At 41.4% G+C, this 17,315-nt stretch overlaps 1 protein-coding gene across 1 annotated transcript in view; it reads left to right on the top strand.

The window, feature by feature from the left end:
* The window catches only part of RAPGEF6 (Rap guanine nucleotide exchange factor 6), a 134,358-nt gene extending 117,246 nt beyond the window's left edge, over window positions 1-17,112 (top strand). Inside the window, 5 exon segments of the mRNA XM_050905020.1 lie at window positions 5,830-5,997; window positions 6,000-6,054; window positions 8,075-8,586; window positions 11,980-12,291; window positions 13,948-17,112. Of these exon segments, the coding sequence (XP_050760977.1) occupies window positions 5,830-5,997; window positions 6,000-6,054; window positions 8,075-8,586; window positions 11,980-12,291; window positions 13,948-13,973 (1,073 nt within the window). The 3' untranslated portion in view covers window positions 13,974-17,112.
* The last annotated feature ends 203 nt before the right edge of the window (window positions 17,113-17,315 follow it).

Below are 17,315 nucleotides of genomic sequence, written 5' to 3'. Positions count from 1 at the left end.
ATCATGTCTCTCTATGAATAGACAGTTTTTCAATGTATGTATATGTTTTGGCCTTAAAAGTCATCTACTGTTTAAAAAGGAGAACAATTGTTTTCTTAAAAACCACTTAAGCACTTCTGACAGAATTCCCAATAGATCTTAAGTGCTGATGCCCGCCAGTGTATCAGTTCAGCTTGAGGTGGCCAGTTATATGAATGGGATTCGCAAACCTGGGGCTTTCTTGAAGATGACAGTGTTGCACAGAAACTGTGGCTGTTGAGACATCTTATGTTTTTGCCTAAGGTAGCTGGAATATCAGGTGACTAGACGGAGCTGGAGATAAAATGCTGTCATAGTTCTCCAGAACAGATGGTTTTGATAGCTGCAAAAGTAGCGCATCCATCTAAATCCTCGAGTCGCTATTTATATTTTTTGTTCTTGTGCACAGGGCTTTGTATACATCCCTGTCTGTCATGATGCCCTGAGAATCCCTTTATTTTCGATGTCTTCGTCTTAAAAGGCCTGCATCACTTCATCATTAGTCAACCTTGGATGGGAATTCATTTGAAATCTCTTAACACCACTTTGTAGTCAGCCAGTGTGGTCAGTGTTGAACGGTGTAAGGCATTTCTCCCTCCCTTCTGTGCTGCTTTTGACTCACTGACAGCCCAAAGCCACTGGATTAGCATGGCATGGCATGGTGACTTACTGCATCTTCTCACCCTTTTCAGCGGGAGATCATGCTGGTCTGTCCACTTCTTCCTTCACAAGATGCTGTTTCCTTTAGGAGAATGCCACTTATTTGACTTAAACACAGCATATGTATAAAAAGCTTCATTACTTGTGTTGCCAAACCTAGCACCACTGAGTGTTTTGAGCATCTCTTATAAACATGTTATTTTTGTTAACTTTCATCTGGTTCTTTGAAAATAATATTTTGTTTCTGTGGGATTATTTCAGTAATTCATCTTGCTTTCAGCATATTTTTAGCACTGATCTAATTTGATTGAGGTGATCCATACCCTGTTGTACGTGTAGTGCTAACAGCTCATTGAACTAAAATTAGGTGCTTCACAGACAGCTGAAAGACATAATTTTAGGTATGAACACATTCCACTTAATCTTGGATTTCATTTTCTTTTGAGCTATACCCAAGTGATACGCAAATAGGATTGAAGAAAAAAGGTTTTAACATCAGGATGTTATTTTTGCTGTTATTTATCTCATCACTTATCAAGGTCTGCCTGTGTGTACTTTATTGTAGTTGGTAACATCCAAAGGTCGGATAACTGCAGTCAGATGAATCTCTCTGGCTCTTCCTCGTCACTTGCCAGTGAAACCAGCAACAAGAACAGTGGACAACGCAGCTACGGAATAGGTGGGGCTTATTTACAAAAGAAAATTCAGATGATTTTCAAAGCAAGAGACAGTTCTGACATAAGTGAAAAAGGAGAAAGAGAGGATGAGAGTGAAAAGGCAGAAGCTGAGCGTGAGCAGAGGAAAACGAAGGGACCCCGGTTTAGAAGACTTAGGGAAAGAAGCTTCTCCAGGGAAAGAACAGCTTTTACTGCAAAAAGGGAAGCAGAGCACATTGAAGCCTCAGAAGGGAGTGAAAACCAAAAGGAGAAGGACAGTGATGCTCTGAGTACAGCGAGTATCTATAGCAACAGCAATCTGTGGACATCTTACTGCCTATGCATGAAGTCTAGAAGGAGAAGGAAGACTATATGATGTATTTTTAGAAGAAAGACTATGATGTCCACTTTGTGTCAGATACACTGATTTTATCTAAGTTATTTTAGCATTATTCATTTACATGTTTAAGCTGTTTAATGTGCTTCCCTTCCAGATATTTGTGTCAGTTATTTATAGCTAATCACCCTTACAGTGCAGTGAAGACAATAATGTGAAGTTTAGAAAATCAAGGAACAGGTACAGTGGCAGTTCTGTTACTTAGTGTTTCGCAAATGCCAATGAAACAGTAAGTTCTGCAACGTTCTCTTAATTAGACTCTAGATAGTTCCTCATATGGTGTAAATTGAATGCTCACTTCCAGCGTTGGTGTATATTTGCATTGGTCACGTCATCTTCTGCTAACCTTTTCAGCCCAGCGAAGACTTGCATTTAGTCTGTTTATATACATGTATTGTTATTGATGACTCAGCTTTCAGATAGTGTTAATCTCTTTAATGAAGAGGAGTCCTTTTGTTCTCCAGATCTTTGAAGTTCTTGAAGAAGAGTGTCTTTAGAATTAAGACACGCTGTGAGAACATTTCTTACTGCAGTACAGTTGTGTTAATTTTAAGGAGTCCCTTAGACAAAGTAAAGAATATGACGTGTTAATTATTGTCAAAGGAAAGGAAACTGAAATTTAATCTTAAAAATACTGGTCTTAAATACATTTTTTTTTCATTCATAAGGTTCAGTTCTTTAGTTTGATAATATTGATATTTAATGCTCATATTTGCTCTTAAAATCTTACAGCAATAATCAAGCTTAAGCTGTGAAATCTATCAAATTATGAGCAATATGGTCAGTGGCATGTATACCAGTGGCTCCAGATGCCATATTATATGACTTCTGTATTTTTTACGGACTTAATGACATCAATCTTCTGTATTAAGTTGTGTGTACCACTGGCATGGCTTTTACATTGCCTGGTCTTTTCATATTTTCACCTAATTAATGTAAATACATGGCAGTCCAGCTCAAAGGCACATGTAGGTAGAAACGAAGTGAGAAATCGAGTGATTGGCAGGAATTTGGGAAAAAAATGCTTATCTGAGGACTGTGTCAGCAGTGTATTAATGTGGTCTCCTGTAAAGAAAGACCATGTTTTGATTAATTTACAGATGCTCATTTACCTATACATGAAGCAGTTGATGATCCAGTATTTTCAAATAAAGGTTTTAATTTTGTAATTTTATGCACATAACGTGAGGCATATCATAGACTGTTTTCTCCTAGTGAAGGCAGGGATATATTTCCTGACATGCAGTGGATTTGCTATAGAGAAACCCACTGGGAACTTAGAGGAAAAAAATATTTAAATTAAAATACCCCAAACCAACACCACAGTCATTAATCCAAGACTTCTTGTCCTCAGGTAAAGGGGCACAAACCACAACTGTGGGCCAGAGAGTTACTGGAGGCAAAATGTTTTGGGTTTTTTTATTTTAAAAAAACCCCAAACCCGATTTAACAGACACCTCCTGATTTTGTTGCCTGACAGCACAAGAGAATGAACTTTGGTCTGCCCATAAGATGGTGCATGGACTTATCTAAAGAGATCAATACTCCAGAGAGCTTGAAATCTGAACATCCTACATTTGCTGCTGCAACTGAAGGCACATAAGTCTATGGGGCCTGATGGGATTCATCCCAGGGTACTGAAAGAGTCAGCCGATGTTATTGCTAGACCTCTCTCAGTTATTTATCAATGATTTTGGGACTCTGGAGAAGGTCCCAGTCAACTGGAACCTAGCAAATGTTATTCCAATTTTCAAGGAAGGCAAGACAGAAGACCCTGGTAATTATAAGCCTGTCAGTCTCACTTCAGTGCCTGGTAAAATGATGGAGAAGATTATTCTGGGAGTTACTGAAAAATGCTTGAAAGACAATGCGGTCATGAGTCAAAGCCAGCATGAGTTCATGAAGGGAAGGTCATGCCTTACTAACTTAATATCCTTTTAAGACAAGAGTACCCACCTCGAAGGTGAAGGGAAGGCAGCAGATGTGGGTGTTTGGGATTTTAGCAAAGCTTTTGATACTGTCTCTCACAGTATCTTTCTGGACAAAATGTCCAGCACGTACACAATACTATGGGTGAACAACTGGCTTGAAGGGTCGGTCCCAAGGAGCTGTAGTAAATGGGGTACCGTCTGGCTGGTGGCCAGTCACTAGTGGTGCTCCCCAGGACTCCGTTTTGGGGCCAGTGCTCTTCAATGTTTTTATCGATGACCTGGACACAGGGAGTTGAGTGCACACAAGTTAAGTTTGCCAACAGTGCTGAATTAGGAGGAGCTGTTGATTCCTTCCAGGGTAGAGAGGCCTTACAGAGAGATCTTGATAGATGAGAGTGCTGAGCAGTCACCAACTCTATGAAATATGACAAGAACAAATGCCAGATTCTGCACCTGGGACAGTGTAATTCCAGATGTACGTATAGACCGGGGAGCAAGAGGCTGGAGTGCAGCCCTGCGGAAAGGGATCTGGGGGTTTTGGTGGATGGGAAGCTCAATATGGGTCAACAATGTGCCCTGACAGCCAAAAGGGCCACCCGTACCCTGGGGTGCATTAGGCACAGTGTAGCAAACCGGTTGAAAGAAAAGATTGTCACGCGATATTCAGCACTGATGTGGCCTCACCTCGAGTGTTGTGTGCGGTTTTGGGCTCCACAATAGAAGGAGGATATAAAAGTAATGGAAGGTGTCCAAAGGAGGGCAACAAAGGTGGTGAAAGGACTAGAGGGTGTGACTTATGAGGAGCGGCTGAGGTCACTTGGTCCATTCAGCTTAGAGCAGAGGAGACTGAAGGATGCCTTCATTGCTGTCTACAACTTCCTCACGAGGGGGAGTGGAGAGGGAGGTGCTGATCTCTTCTCTCTGGTGTTCGGTCATAGGACGCCTGGGAATGGCTTAAAGCTGGAAGTTCAGATAGGATATTAGGGAAAAAGTTCTTCACTGAGGGGCTGGTCAAGCACTGGAACAAGTTCCCCAGGGAAGTGGTTGTGGCCCCCAGCCTGTCGGTGTTCAAGAAGCGTTCAGACAATGCTCTTCAATACATGGTTCAGCTTTTAGGTTGCCCTGTGTGGTGGGAGACCAGGCACTAAACCTGAAGGACCTCAGAGTGTGGTTTCCCTCAAACCAGCCCAGATGCACTTTGCTGAGTTCAGTTCATTTCAATTCTTTCCCTGATTCTCTAAGGTCATCAAAAGAAATGTTTTAGGCAAGTTGTCCATACTAAGGGCTTTTTCTGATGTAGTCTGGGGACAGGTGTCCCATCTGGAGTCACTTCAGCTATACCAGCAGAAGTGTCTACAGGATATATGTAGCCAGAGCCCGTGGAAGTCCCCGATACAGTAGTCTCTTCTGTGTTCACTCCAGGTACTAGGAAGAGGAGGTGTTGGATATATGGGCCTATATACATTTTTTGTGTTTGAAAGAAGGTATTTGAGGGTAAGGGTAAGAAAAGCAGAAAAAATGCATTATGTATTTTGCTCTGAAACTGGTGAGGTCTTCAGCTGTTTCCCTTCTGCAGGAGCAATGCTGGTGTCTGGTCCAGCTCCTGCTAAACTTGTATTTCCCGCTTTTGCTTCCTTCTCTATTAATGTTGGAACAGATTATAAAACTGAAATGGACCATATGGCTAATCCCTGAGTGCTAATAGCTGGCTTTTACCTTAGTCAGCATCTCCTCATCCACTGCCAAAATCTTTTTTTGAGTCTCACACGACAGTAGGGCAGAGGGATAGTGGGAAATGCACTGCATTTGTACTAGGGGACTCAGCGCTTGCAAAATTGGAAAGACCTGATCTATTCACCTACTATTCATGCTGCAACTGTTGATCCTGTCTACGTAGGTTTAACCTTCGGGTCTGGAGAGTAGTGGAGTTGCAGGTAGGTTATTGGTGTCACTGGACTTGTATTAATAAATTACAGTGCTAGATGCTGACAGATGCTAAAAGCTTTAGTATCCTAAAAACTTCAGTGGACCGATTGTATGAAAGCGGGGTTTGATTGTTTTTTCTTGTAAATATCCTTGCTGAAATGTGTGTGTCAATACTTTGTTGTCGTACCTACTAAACTCGAATTGCTCTTTGACCAAGACGTTCTCTTCTCCTCTCCTTTAGGCTATGCCCTCATACCTTCCACTAAATCTGATAACTTCTCAGACTCCAGTCACAGTGAGATTTCATCCCGGTCCAGCATCGTCAGCAACTGCTCAGTGGACTCGATGTCAGCAGCGCTGCAGGATGAGAGGAGTTTGTCCCAGTCTCTCATTGTGGTGGATTCAGGGGGGCAGAGAGAAAAGAGCATCCTCAGCCGCTGGCTGATTATGGCCAGCCATGCCCAGGGTAAGACGCAACTGGTTTTGGTTGGGCTTGGTGTCCTGGTGTTAGAAAGGGTAATGAAGCTTTGGTCAGGGCACAGTTATGCACTCCACTGTGGTTATTAAGCTCTTGCTAGAAGCTGGAGTACTGAGTGCTCTGTATGCGAAGAGCCTGTTTTCCCAAGAAACTTAGAGTATTACTTGAGTAGACAACAGCTTGTTCCCCTCGGTCGGGTTCAGATGGACATCTATTTCAGGAGACGGCAAATGTGTTAAAAGCTAGGATGATACTTAACAAATTAGTGCAGTAGTGAGGGACAGCAGAACAAGAACAGAATACTATCAATTCTCTCCGAGTCAGACGTGCCAGTCACTTAGCATACTCTAATGTGATTTTTAAGGATTTTTATTACTATCATTTGTTGCTTAGGTGAACTGGAAACTTTCTGCCACTGTCTTCCTCAGAGTTTCCACACAAGAGGTCTTGTTACTTTAGTGCAATGAGAACTTGTCCTGAGTCCTTGTTCCTGTCCACTTTGAACTGGAAGTTTTTGGTTTTGTCTTACTAGATGTTAAGCCTTGATCCATAAGATTTAATATGTAGAATCTTCTTGGGATAGCATCTTCTGTCCTCAGATGTTGTGGATTCAAGTCAATGAGAGATGCTCCTTACATTTATAAACTTTACAGCTCATCTCTAAAGCAATATATTTTTTTTTAATGATTGAACTCTATAAAGAGATACATCTTGTTTCTGTATAATTGATTTTAATTCTGTGGTGTTCTCTCCCCTGTAAAGAAAGCTTTTTAGTGTATGCTTTGCTAAAGTGATGCAGCTCTTAAGAAATTAGTGATTCGTTTTATTTCATTGTGCTAAAATGGAAATGTAAAGGTGTGCTTCATAAACCAAAATAATTCCCTTTTCTAAAAGGCATAACACATGCTGAGAACATGTTTACTCAGAACATTCTCGGTGTACTGAGCGAAATGGCCTGTCAGACCAGGTTACTGTGGGTTACCTTTGGTGCTGGCTCTGAAAAGCCACCTTCAGTGGTGGCTGAAGTACAGTGAATTGCAACAACGACGCTGCTGCTGTCTGAACTCGCTATTCTCTTTGCACATTAAAAGCAGATTGTTCATGGTTTATGGTTGTTCCTGTATGTCTTAGTTTCAGTGGATTTTGGAGGGAAGAAAGCATTTTTTTATGCTGGAACTTAGACAAGCAAGGAAAAAAAAAGTTGTTTGCACATATCTAAGAAATGTTCCTCGATTTCACAACTTGTCAGTAAACTGCTGAGGGATAGTGTTGAATTTTAATGTTGTGCTGCCCATGCATTTGTTAACATAACCAGAAATAGTTAAGAGACTTGAATAATGTCTAGCAATTGTAACTTCATGTATTCTAAATTCATGCAAACCTGGCTTTATTTTTTCCCCCTTAATTATGTATTGACAGCGATTAGAGCTTTCAGCAGCCATTTCTTTAAACAAGAAATTTTGCGCTTGGGTTTCAGAATCTGTCACTCCAGATTGTTTCCACAAATGTGATTTACGCCCAATATTTCCAAATGTTCTTGAAATACAACTAACTCCACTCTGTCTAAACAACTTTATGTTGCTGCCACTGAAGGTGTTGGTTTTTTATTCTAAATATTTAAATTTTTTGTTTTATAAATGCAAAGAAAAGGGCGGTGGTAGCCTGAAACTAAGAGGTAATTACTCCTTTGCTTTCTGTCAGGCACTGTCTTGCTGTAGTTGATAGAGGAAAGCTTCTGTGGACCAGATTTTTCTGGATTTGGGGTCAAGCCTGTAAATAGCTATTGCAGACTTGTTATTCCCTTGGGAATAACTTCCCTGCTGCCGTGTGCAGTAATGAGTCAGGAATAACAGTGTCTCTTGTCAGTGCTCCCGTGTGCCCTGACCTTGCTGCCTAGCTGTTTTAAAACCAGAGTTTAGTTGTCTTTAAAACCAGATAATTGTCTCTGAGTATGTCACTTTAAAAGCTTATGAGTTGTTTTTCTGATTTGTGTTGTTTTCAAATGTAGCTGGTCAATCACTAGGCCTGCTCTCATCAGAGGGCTGGCTTTCACGTCCTCCATGAGCAGCGAGGAGATCTCCCATGAACATATCACGGTAGAGGCAGCAGATAGCGGCCGGGGAAGCTGGACTTCATGCTCAAGTAGTTCTCATGACAACTTCCAGAATATCCCAAACCAGAAGAGCTGGGATCTCCTCAATTCTTACCGTCACACCCAGCTGGACGGACCTATAGCTGAAGTCGATCCCACAAACTGTTACTCTGAGGAGGCTTATTTGTATTCTGAAGCCTTTTCCAAAACCAACAGGCAGTCAAAAGCCAGCGTGGAGCTCGATCAGTCTCGGCAGAGCTGGGCCTCCTCCAGCTCGCTGTCAGACACCTACGAAACAAACTATGGGACGATTAAGCGGAGGGGGCTGGAGAACTCTACAGCAGAGCAGACAGAGGTTTTGGACTCTAAACCAGGCGCTGATACAACTTACAAAACTGTTACTTCGAGTACAGAAAAAGGCCTGATAGGTAAGCCAAGCCAACAGCTTATGGAAGCTTCTACATCTGTTTGTCATTTTGATATTAAGTTGTTAAGAAATGACATCAGCAGGTCTGGGGGCTGGATGGCATGTTAAAGTCAGCTTTACATGTGGTTTTAATCAGAACACTATGCAGACAGTGTGTTTTCAAGCCACCTTCTTTTGCATTAGGAAAATTGAAATAATAAACGAGCACACTTCCCAATCACTTTATGGGTGTGCAGGAGAACTGTCTTCATGAAAATGTCAGGCAGTTCCTCTCTGCAGTATGACCTTTTATTTTTTTGGATGATTTTGGAGACGCTCATCACTGTAGACGTCCCTCTGGCAAGGAGCAGCAAGCATGGCTTCTTGAAGTCCATATGATACAGACTTTCCATGAACCCGAGGGGGAAGAGCATGACTGCTGAGTGGTACAGAGCTCTCCCACCTCTCTGGAGCTGGGGCACCTTTCATCCACAGGGCTTTGGTCTCTGGAAGCTCCAGGGCAAAGCAGCTTCCCTTCCTATCTTTGCTATGTTAAATTGCCATTTATTTGGTTATACAGCTACAGTTTGGCTCCATATGAAAGGAGAAAAACTTATAAAATGTCTTTTCAAAGATGCATAGTTGTACCGACCAAGATGTTCTTTCCCTGTCCTAGTGAGTTTAGCAGCCAAAACTAAAGGAACTGGGTTAGGAACGAGATAAAACATGGAGTGCACAGCTTTCTAGACTGTAAGTCAAGGGTGCAGCTGAAATGCGATTTAATTACTGACTAGATTGCTAGAGGGGTTTATGCTATCAAAGGTAATTGCCTGAATAAACATCGCACGTAGGGTGGAGGTCTTGGATTGCATTCCTCCTCCTTGGCTTTGTAGAAGAAAGGCAGCATGATGGAGCCTTGCAGAAAACTTGCTGACAGCTCACTCCTGTGCATGTGCTCTGCCCTTGTAGCTTTTCAAAGCTGCTCATGAGCCTCTGAGCTGTTTTAGGAGATGGTGTGTTAGCTATTCAGTACATGCTATCTTTGCTCACAGCTCTTGCCCTTCTTTTTAATTCTGTTTATATACTGCACCGCAGAGCTTGCCTCCTTTATGCAGTCGTAGCACACTGGTAAGAAACACTCAGCAATGTGCTTCAGTAGAGCATGCATATGTCTACGTAGGCAAAGATCTGATATAGGTGGATATCATTTCTGGTTTGCAAATGCAAATCTGTTAGTTATTCACCATCATACAATATGCCAAAGATATTTTCACTTTATTTCACCATTTGCTTATTCTCTACAAACAGCTTGTTGCCAGCGTCTGTAATGACTGCATGAGTTCAGAATATTGTAAACAAAACAAGAATTTTCACTTCGTTTGCTTAATGAGTGCTGGTGTTGAATAGTCCCCCAAAAGAATTAGCACAAGCTTTCTTACCTGAAACCTTTAAAATGGAGCTGGAAAGGCACTGCCCACATACTAACGGCAGGATGTGGTCTTGGCAGAATCCATAAATGTGATGGCTTCATAACTTCACGCGCATCTCTACCCTCTGCAACATCGAACATTTCTCGCTGCAACCTTTGCTTTACCAGCAGGGAAGGTGTGGAATGGTGATGTGCCATTGCTGTACATCCAAAGGGGAAAAACTTTTCCATTACTTTTACCTATAGTAGACATCAGAATTTATATTGCTGCCTTTTAGTTACGTTTCCCTTAGCCACTGTGTGGAATTTCACCCTATTTTCTTTACGAAGTGAATAGTTGTAATCAGCTGCTTAGGAAGGAGGGTTCCTTGTGAAAGGGTTTTGTAACCTCCTGAGTCTGTGGGTGGGTGACAGAAATTATGGACACTTAATGCTGTGGACATTAAATGCTATTGGAATGTTTTATTTTGATAGAATTTGTAAAATATGAATTAGAACTTTACAAAAGGGCACATTATTCCTACTTTTGTTATTACAGTAGGCTAGGTATTAGATCTAGGAAGCCTGAAGCTTTCTCCTTTAAAGGAGAATATACCCACCCTTGTCAGTCCTTCTGCAAAACCAACGAAGACCGAAGGCGGGGGGGGTTTGCTCGGAGGACCCAGCCCTTCCCCATCCCTTCAGGGAGAAGAAAGCCTCCTTTGCTTCCCCTGCTTTCTCATAGGGGCCCAGTCAAATGCTAGTTAAATGAAAATGATTCCTGTAAATCTCTGCCTGTACCCATGTGTATCTGCTAAAACCCAGACTATGTGAATTCAGTTTTCTTTATTTTCCTATAAGCCCAAGCATGAACCGAGGCCATCAGGTGTGAACTGGCTCTCGTTCCTGATACCAACACCCAGGATTCCACAAGTCCACAACACAATAAGAAATACTCCTTTATTTTCACCCTTTCATGTTCCTGTAAGATAAGAAAATATGACAGTTGCTGAAATAAATGAAACTGTGATGAACATGCACTGTTTAAAACATATCCACAAGAAGAATGCAAATTCACTCAACTAATAGATTTTAAAAATTACCCTAGCTTTGAAACTCTCCTGTTGCAACATGTACATGGAAAAAGCCCAATTTAACATGCACATGAGCCCCAGACCTGGGGGGTGGTGGGAGGGGAGGGAACTTAAAAAAAGTTAAGCTTTGGTTTGAGAGCCTGTGTGACCTGAACTGCCCATGAACGGGCAAGGAAACTATGGACATGATAAGCCTTTGTTTACTATTAGAAAATGCAAAATAATGAATGCAGGCTCTACATACAGTTTGCCTCATAGGAGCAGTTTCATGTGATACTAGGGGTTTTTTCTTCCTATAGCATAGCTGATGGCATGGTTTAATGTCTGATTACACATGAATTGATACAGTGATATCTTATTACAATGAATTTCTGTTAAGCCACTGATGGGTGATGAAGTGGATGTTGTTGAAGTCAGCCAACAGTTCTTGCTATCGGTCTCTAGCATGCTGTGCAAAGTAACTTTGGGCTAGTTGCCTTAATTTCTTTTGTTTCAATTTCCCAGCCCGTAACAGAGAGTGAGAGCAGACTCAGCCGGCAGCATTGCCGTGCTGGCTCTCTGTCTGTACCATGGAGCTCCTTAGCATCCCGCGGTGGAGCGGTGCTGCGGGAGTAGGGAGTATAATGAGCGCTGCAATTGCAAGCTGAATGTAGAGAAGGTTATAGTCCTGTTTCCACTCGATCGGCATCTTGCCTAATGAGTTCACAGGTTCTGTTGCTAGTCTGACTTCTTAAAATAAGTGGAAAACATAAATGAAAGCATAAATATCTGCTGCTGTCGTTATAACCAGTGTTTCTGCATTTGCATTTTGTTATCAGTTTCTGTTTTGCCATTGTAACATTTCATGATTTTTTAACGTTTTGTTTCCTTTGTTTTCTTCTTTAACATTTCCATTGCTTATTTCTTGTGCCAGTGTACTGTGTCACCTCACCTAAGAAGGACGATAGGTATAGGGAGCCACCGCCCACCCCTCCGGGATATATGGGGATTTCTTTAGCGGACATAAAGGAAGGATCGCCCCACCACCCACACCTAAAACCTCCAGACTATAGTGTGGCAGTGCAGAGGTCAAAGATGCTGCACAGTGACCTCTCTAGACTTTCATCAGCTTCTCTCGGTAGTGAACCGGTGGCCTGTATTTCATCGAAGATGCCTCAGTGGCATAGTCGGCAGCCGTCCAACCCCAAGCTAGCAGATATGACTGACGCAGATAGTGAAGAGGATGGTATGTGCAACACCTGACTCGGTAGATGTTAAGTGAACTGCTGTGTGAATCTGGTCTGTGCAGTGTTTACTTCACAACGATGTTCTGGGCTTTCTCTTGGTCATTCTTGGAGATGAAAACTTGATTAATCTCTAAATATACAAATACGTTTGTATGGCTGTATACACATGCATATATGTATGCATGTATATGCACATTTAAAAAAAAAAAAAGAATGCCTTCCCGTTAGAAAAAGCATGTTGACACCGAACAGACTCTAAATTATATATAAATAATTACATATATAAATATACATATGAGATCTCCCAAAGCACAACTGAGACACTTAAGAGCATGTAGATACTATTTTTTTTTTTTCTTTAAAATCTGTCCCCTCTCAGTGGTGATGATGACTTTAAGGGACACTGTCAGGCTATAAATTGCATGCAGAAAAACTCCAGCCTCTCTGGGTTGATTAACTGGTGTCCTGCTGTTTTAGGATGGCGTCGGGTTGATGACCTAAAATGAGTATTTTGAATTTGGATTTGGTGGGGTGTTGTACAACTCTTAACTCGTTTCACATTTGTATTCTCATGTGCTAGCATTAAGCTGCCTTATTCCTCAACAGAGATTTCTGGAGATTGAGCTTAAAAATGTTGAACAAAATAACAGTGAATTTCTGTTCTTCTGAAAAGCGCATTTAATAAAACCTGACTTCTCAGCCCGACTTGGCCTGACAGTGTCTCTTCCAGTTAAATTTTTCATGATCTTGTTTGAAGCAACAGCCAGTGCTGCCGAGCACGGCATGTATTGGGTTACCAAAATGCAAGAGATTTTTCTGAAAAAGACTGCTCTTATATTGTGTCAAAACTAACTTCAAGTTAGGGGAATTTCTACTTAATTGTGTATCTGCTGAGTTCCTTTTAATACCTATGCACTGATGTGATCTCTCTGTGCCCTTTGCTAGCGAACTCATTTTTTATTAGAATGCTGTGGTCGTTTCGTTCAATTTCAGTCTGGCTTAAAATGAGCGTGGATTTAGATTAAAACAATTTCTGATGCAAAATGATCCTATCTTGGCCCTTTAAAATATGTAAACAGTATTTAACATATATATTAGTACTGCAATTCAAACTTACGGTAAAACGTAAAGTTGCCCAGCATTAATTCAGTTGTGATATTAAATATTTTTGATGTAAAAATAAGGAAGTAATTGCTTCAAACATTTTAATCCAAATTTTTTCTAAACTAAATTTAACCATACCCTTTTAGATACACCTATTTTACTGTTTTTAAAGTGCTTGGTTAACTTTATTTGGGATACAGTGCTCACTGCATGATGGGAAGTAATTTACTGGCTTTTCTCCCAAATCTGTAGCTTTTGGCATATTGGGAGCTGCATGCTAATAATTTTTGGAGGATCTGGGATTTTCTGTTTTGCAATACATCTTTATTGTATGACTGTAATACCTCAGACTACTTGAGGATTTGATAAATGGTGATACTGAATATCTTGTGGTCAATGATTAAGACAGTGAAAACATCACAATGAAGTAGTGAAGTCTTCCCAGAACCACTGTAATCAAATAACTGGGTACTGTTCTGTACCCTCTGCGTCCGAGGCAGGGGACTGATGGAATAACTTACTGGTTTGGTTTTTTTTTTCTTGTTTTGCAGAAGATGAACAAGTATCAGCAGTCTAACCGTTGGGCTATTTATGTAAACCACTTCACAACACAAGGGATGTGGGGAGAAGGACCACATGATTCTGTTAGCGAACGCTAACAACTTGCTGCTACTAACCTCAGACGTTGCGATTGCCTCTGTCACGGACGAGATGGAACGGGTTGGATCACGTCTCTCTACCTTACTTCAGTCTACCACCGCCTAAGAAAGCTATTTCTGCCTGTGAAATAGAAAACCGTTTTCAAGGAGCGTACTGACTACCTGGATACCAACATTGGTATCTGGAGATGGACCAGGCTTCATGCATTTGCGAGGACCAGTTGTCACCACCACTTGAAACTCGGAAGCATTCTTCTGTATGATACCATATAATCCTTTGGTAGTTTTCCATCGTCGTTATTTTCTACATGACCATTATAAGTCTCTAAGGGTGTTATTTTATGAACTTTAAAAAAAAAATATATCAAAATGTCAGCAAAAGCAAAGGACATTGCTGAAGTATCTGAATATAATTTATTAATTTAAATTTTTTTTGATGGGAATTTCCTTTCTTTGTGTTGGCAGTGCTCTGGTTGGCTAATAAAAAGGTTTAGTCAATGGGATGGTAAATTAGCTACACATAAACTGTCGTGCTGTCAAAATAAACACAGAAAACTAGAAACGGGACACATTATCAGGTGCAGATACATGGATTTTAGAGTAGTTTTAGATTATATAGAGCACAAAGCCCTGCAGAGCGGCGTGTGTCGGGCAGGCAGCCCTGCCGTCTGCCGCTCCCCTCCTACACGGACACAGCAAAAACCCTTCGCCCTTGAAGTATTTTTGGAAATTTTTTAGCTGCCAGCCAACTAAGGCGATAGTTGGTGCTCTCCTCCCCTATTAAGTAGTTGTTTGAAATGTGGAAGCCGTAGCTCACAGGGAGCTGTTAGGGGAGTTTGAAGCTTTCCCAAAAGAGCTTTAACCAGGTTTTGCCCTGTGGAGTTCAGCATGCAAAGCGTGTTGCTAGAAACCAAAACTAAACCGTGTGTTGTGGGTTTTAAGATCATCCCACGCGTTCTGGCCCTCTACCAGAGTTGCACAGGATTTAGGTGCAAAGGTTATCTTTAAAAAAAAAATAATTATGAATCGCCTTCATTTCACAGTAAAATTTGTGAAACTGAATATTAAATGACATAATGCTTATATAAGAGTACAAAGCATTTTATGATGGGTTAAAAAACCCTGTTGTGTTCATCTGGAAAATACAGATGATCTCAAAACATTTTGTTCTCAATCCTAGGTAAAAATCCTGGTGTTGTTGATGTCAGTGACAGTTTTGACTTACAGCCAGCCAGTATTAACACGTGATCCTCTAGTTTGACTATGGTCAAATAAGTTGCTCGTTTGATTTTGCTTAGCCAGCCAGAGCGCAGAGGGGTAAAACTGGAAATACCTGCAGTTTCTTTCTTTCTTCTAGCACATGATGCCCCATTCTAGTGTTAAAATTGGACATGAATGTGTGAATATGTATTTAAACATTTAATTGTAAATCTTTGTTGTGATGTTTACAGCCTAAGCTAGAAAGATGTTTGTCATTTTTACAGTGCCTCAAAAATGATTTCTATATCCATAGTTGTGAAGAGCTTTAAGGTTGGTTTTGGTTTTTTTTTTTCTGTATGTGTGCAGGGGGTGCAAGGTGAGTGCAACATTTCCTGAAAATGACACAAGTACCAAAACCAACCCAAAGCCTTTGATGTGCTTTCCCCACAGCAGCTTGGGACTGATGCTACCGGGTGAATGTGTATGACCCAGCCTGCGTCTGCATTCGTAGCGGTGCCAGGTTCAATATGACCGTGTGGCTGGAACTTACCCAGATTGATTGGAATTCGGAAGACATAAATGAACAGCGATGCTGAGGAAGGGGATGCCTAATTCATAACTAATTGGTTGGCTGTATGAATTTTTGGCACAAGTATCTGAGGAGCAAATGGTTGGAAAAAATACATGAAAAAATCAGTTGAGGTATATCATAGTAAATGCATTTTGCTTTTTCGAGGCCTTAATGAATATAATGAACCTGCACAGGCCTTAATGAATAAAGATTCATGTAAGTGTCAAAGCAAGGCAGGGCAGAGCGATTATTTTCAGCACATGTAATGTTGATAATATAACTGTTAAATTGATATTTTTGTGGGATGTAAATCCAAGTCCTAGAAATCCCACCGCCAACTGTAGTTGCTTGTTAACATCTCCGTGGAGTGCGCAATAGGCTTCGTGTTTCGTCAGAAAATCATCTGTGTCGTGCCAGGTAAATTAAATCATGCGGTTCCCATGACCTCAAGTGTTGAGCTGCAGTTTATTTCAGCCTGTTGAACAAAAGTATAAGGGATGAGGGGTTGTTACTAAAGTGACTTCCTTTTCCCCCAAAAACCCGTAGTGCTGTCTTTGAGGATACGGTAAAGCTCCTCCGGGGAGCGGGGTTGGGGTCTCCTCTGGCAGCCAGAAAGAGCAGTTGAATAAATCACCCATTCGAAACGTGGTGTTTGCACATCAACAGCATCCGTCTGTTCTGCAGGGCTTTTCAGGACGCTGAAAAGTTTTTAAAGTGAGTGAAAGTCTTGCTAATCATATTTTCCTACTATCCAATACAGCTGGTGTAAATAAATCATGCATAAACTACGGACAGATGAGCTACTACTCCTGCTTCTCCTGCCTCGCACAGTGTGGCTTGCCTCTGCTGGTCCTTGCTGGGATTTTGTTTGTTTGTTTGTTTTTAAATCAACCGATCACATTGATCGGGGCCGATAGCCAAATGTAGTGTGTCTGGTATGGATTTGAAGAGACATTATCCCTTTTTTCAGTAATTCAAATGGAAGTAAGACGGTGGTTAGTACCTGTTGTACACTGCTTTGTTGAAGTGATGTCTTCTGGATCACGGATTCCTGACTCTGTACCTCCACCGGGTTCCTCTGACTCGGGCTCTGATTTTGATGAACGGTTAAAACGCCTCATGTCACGTTCTTCCACCGCCATACCTCGGTTTGCTAGCTTTCTGCTGTTTGTTTGCTCTTGACTTGCAGGTGAAAGATGCGTTTCAGCTATTTGTGATTTAACCATACAGTATTTCATTATGCATTATAAATCTTAAACTTCCAAGTAATTCCCGAAAAAGCAGTGTGGTTTGTAAAATTAATGGGCCTCTCCAGTTGCAGAAAGGGGAAAATGAGATCACTGAGGCTCTGAGTACTGGTTTCATCTCCCAAATATAAAAAAAAAACCAGAAAGGCAATGTCTGCAGATGTGTGCGGTACACGTGTTTGCAATGTGCGCATGCAGGAACGGGTGGGTGTTTGCTAACGACGGGCGACGTGCTGCTTTCC

The sequence above is a fragment of the Gymnogyps californianus genome, chromosome 14 (assembly GCF_018139145.2).
Source record: "Gymnogyps californianus isolate 813 chromosome 14, ASM1813914v2, whole genome shotgun sequence".
NCBI lineage: Eukaryota > Metazoa > Chordata > Aves > Accipitriformes > Cathartidae > Gymnogyps > Gymnogyps californianus.
Note: the sequence above shows the minus strand (reverse complement) of the source record. Positions and strands in the feature narration are given on the sequence as shown.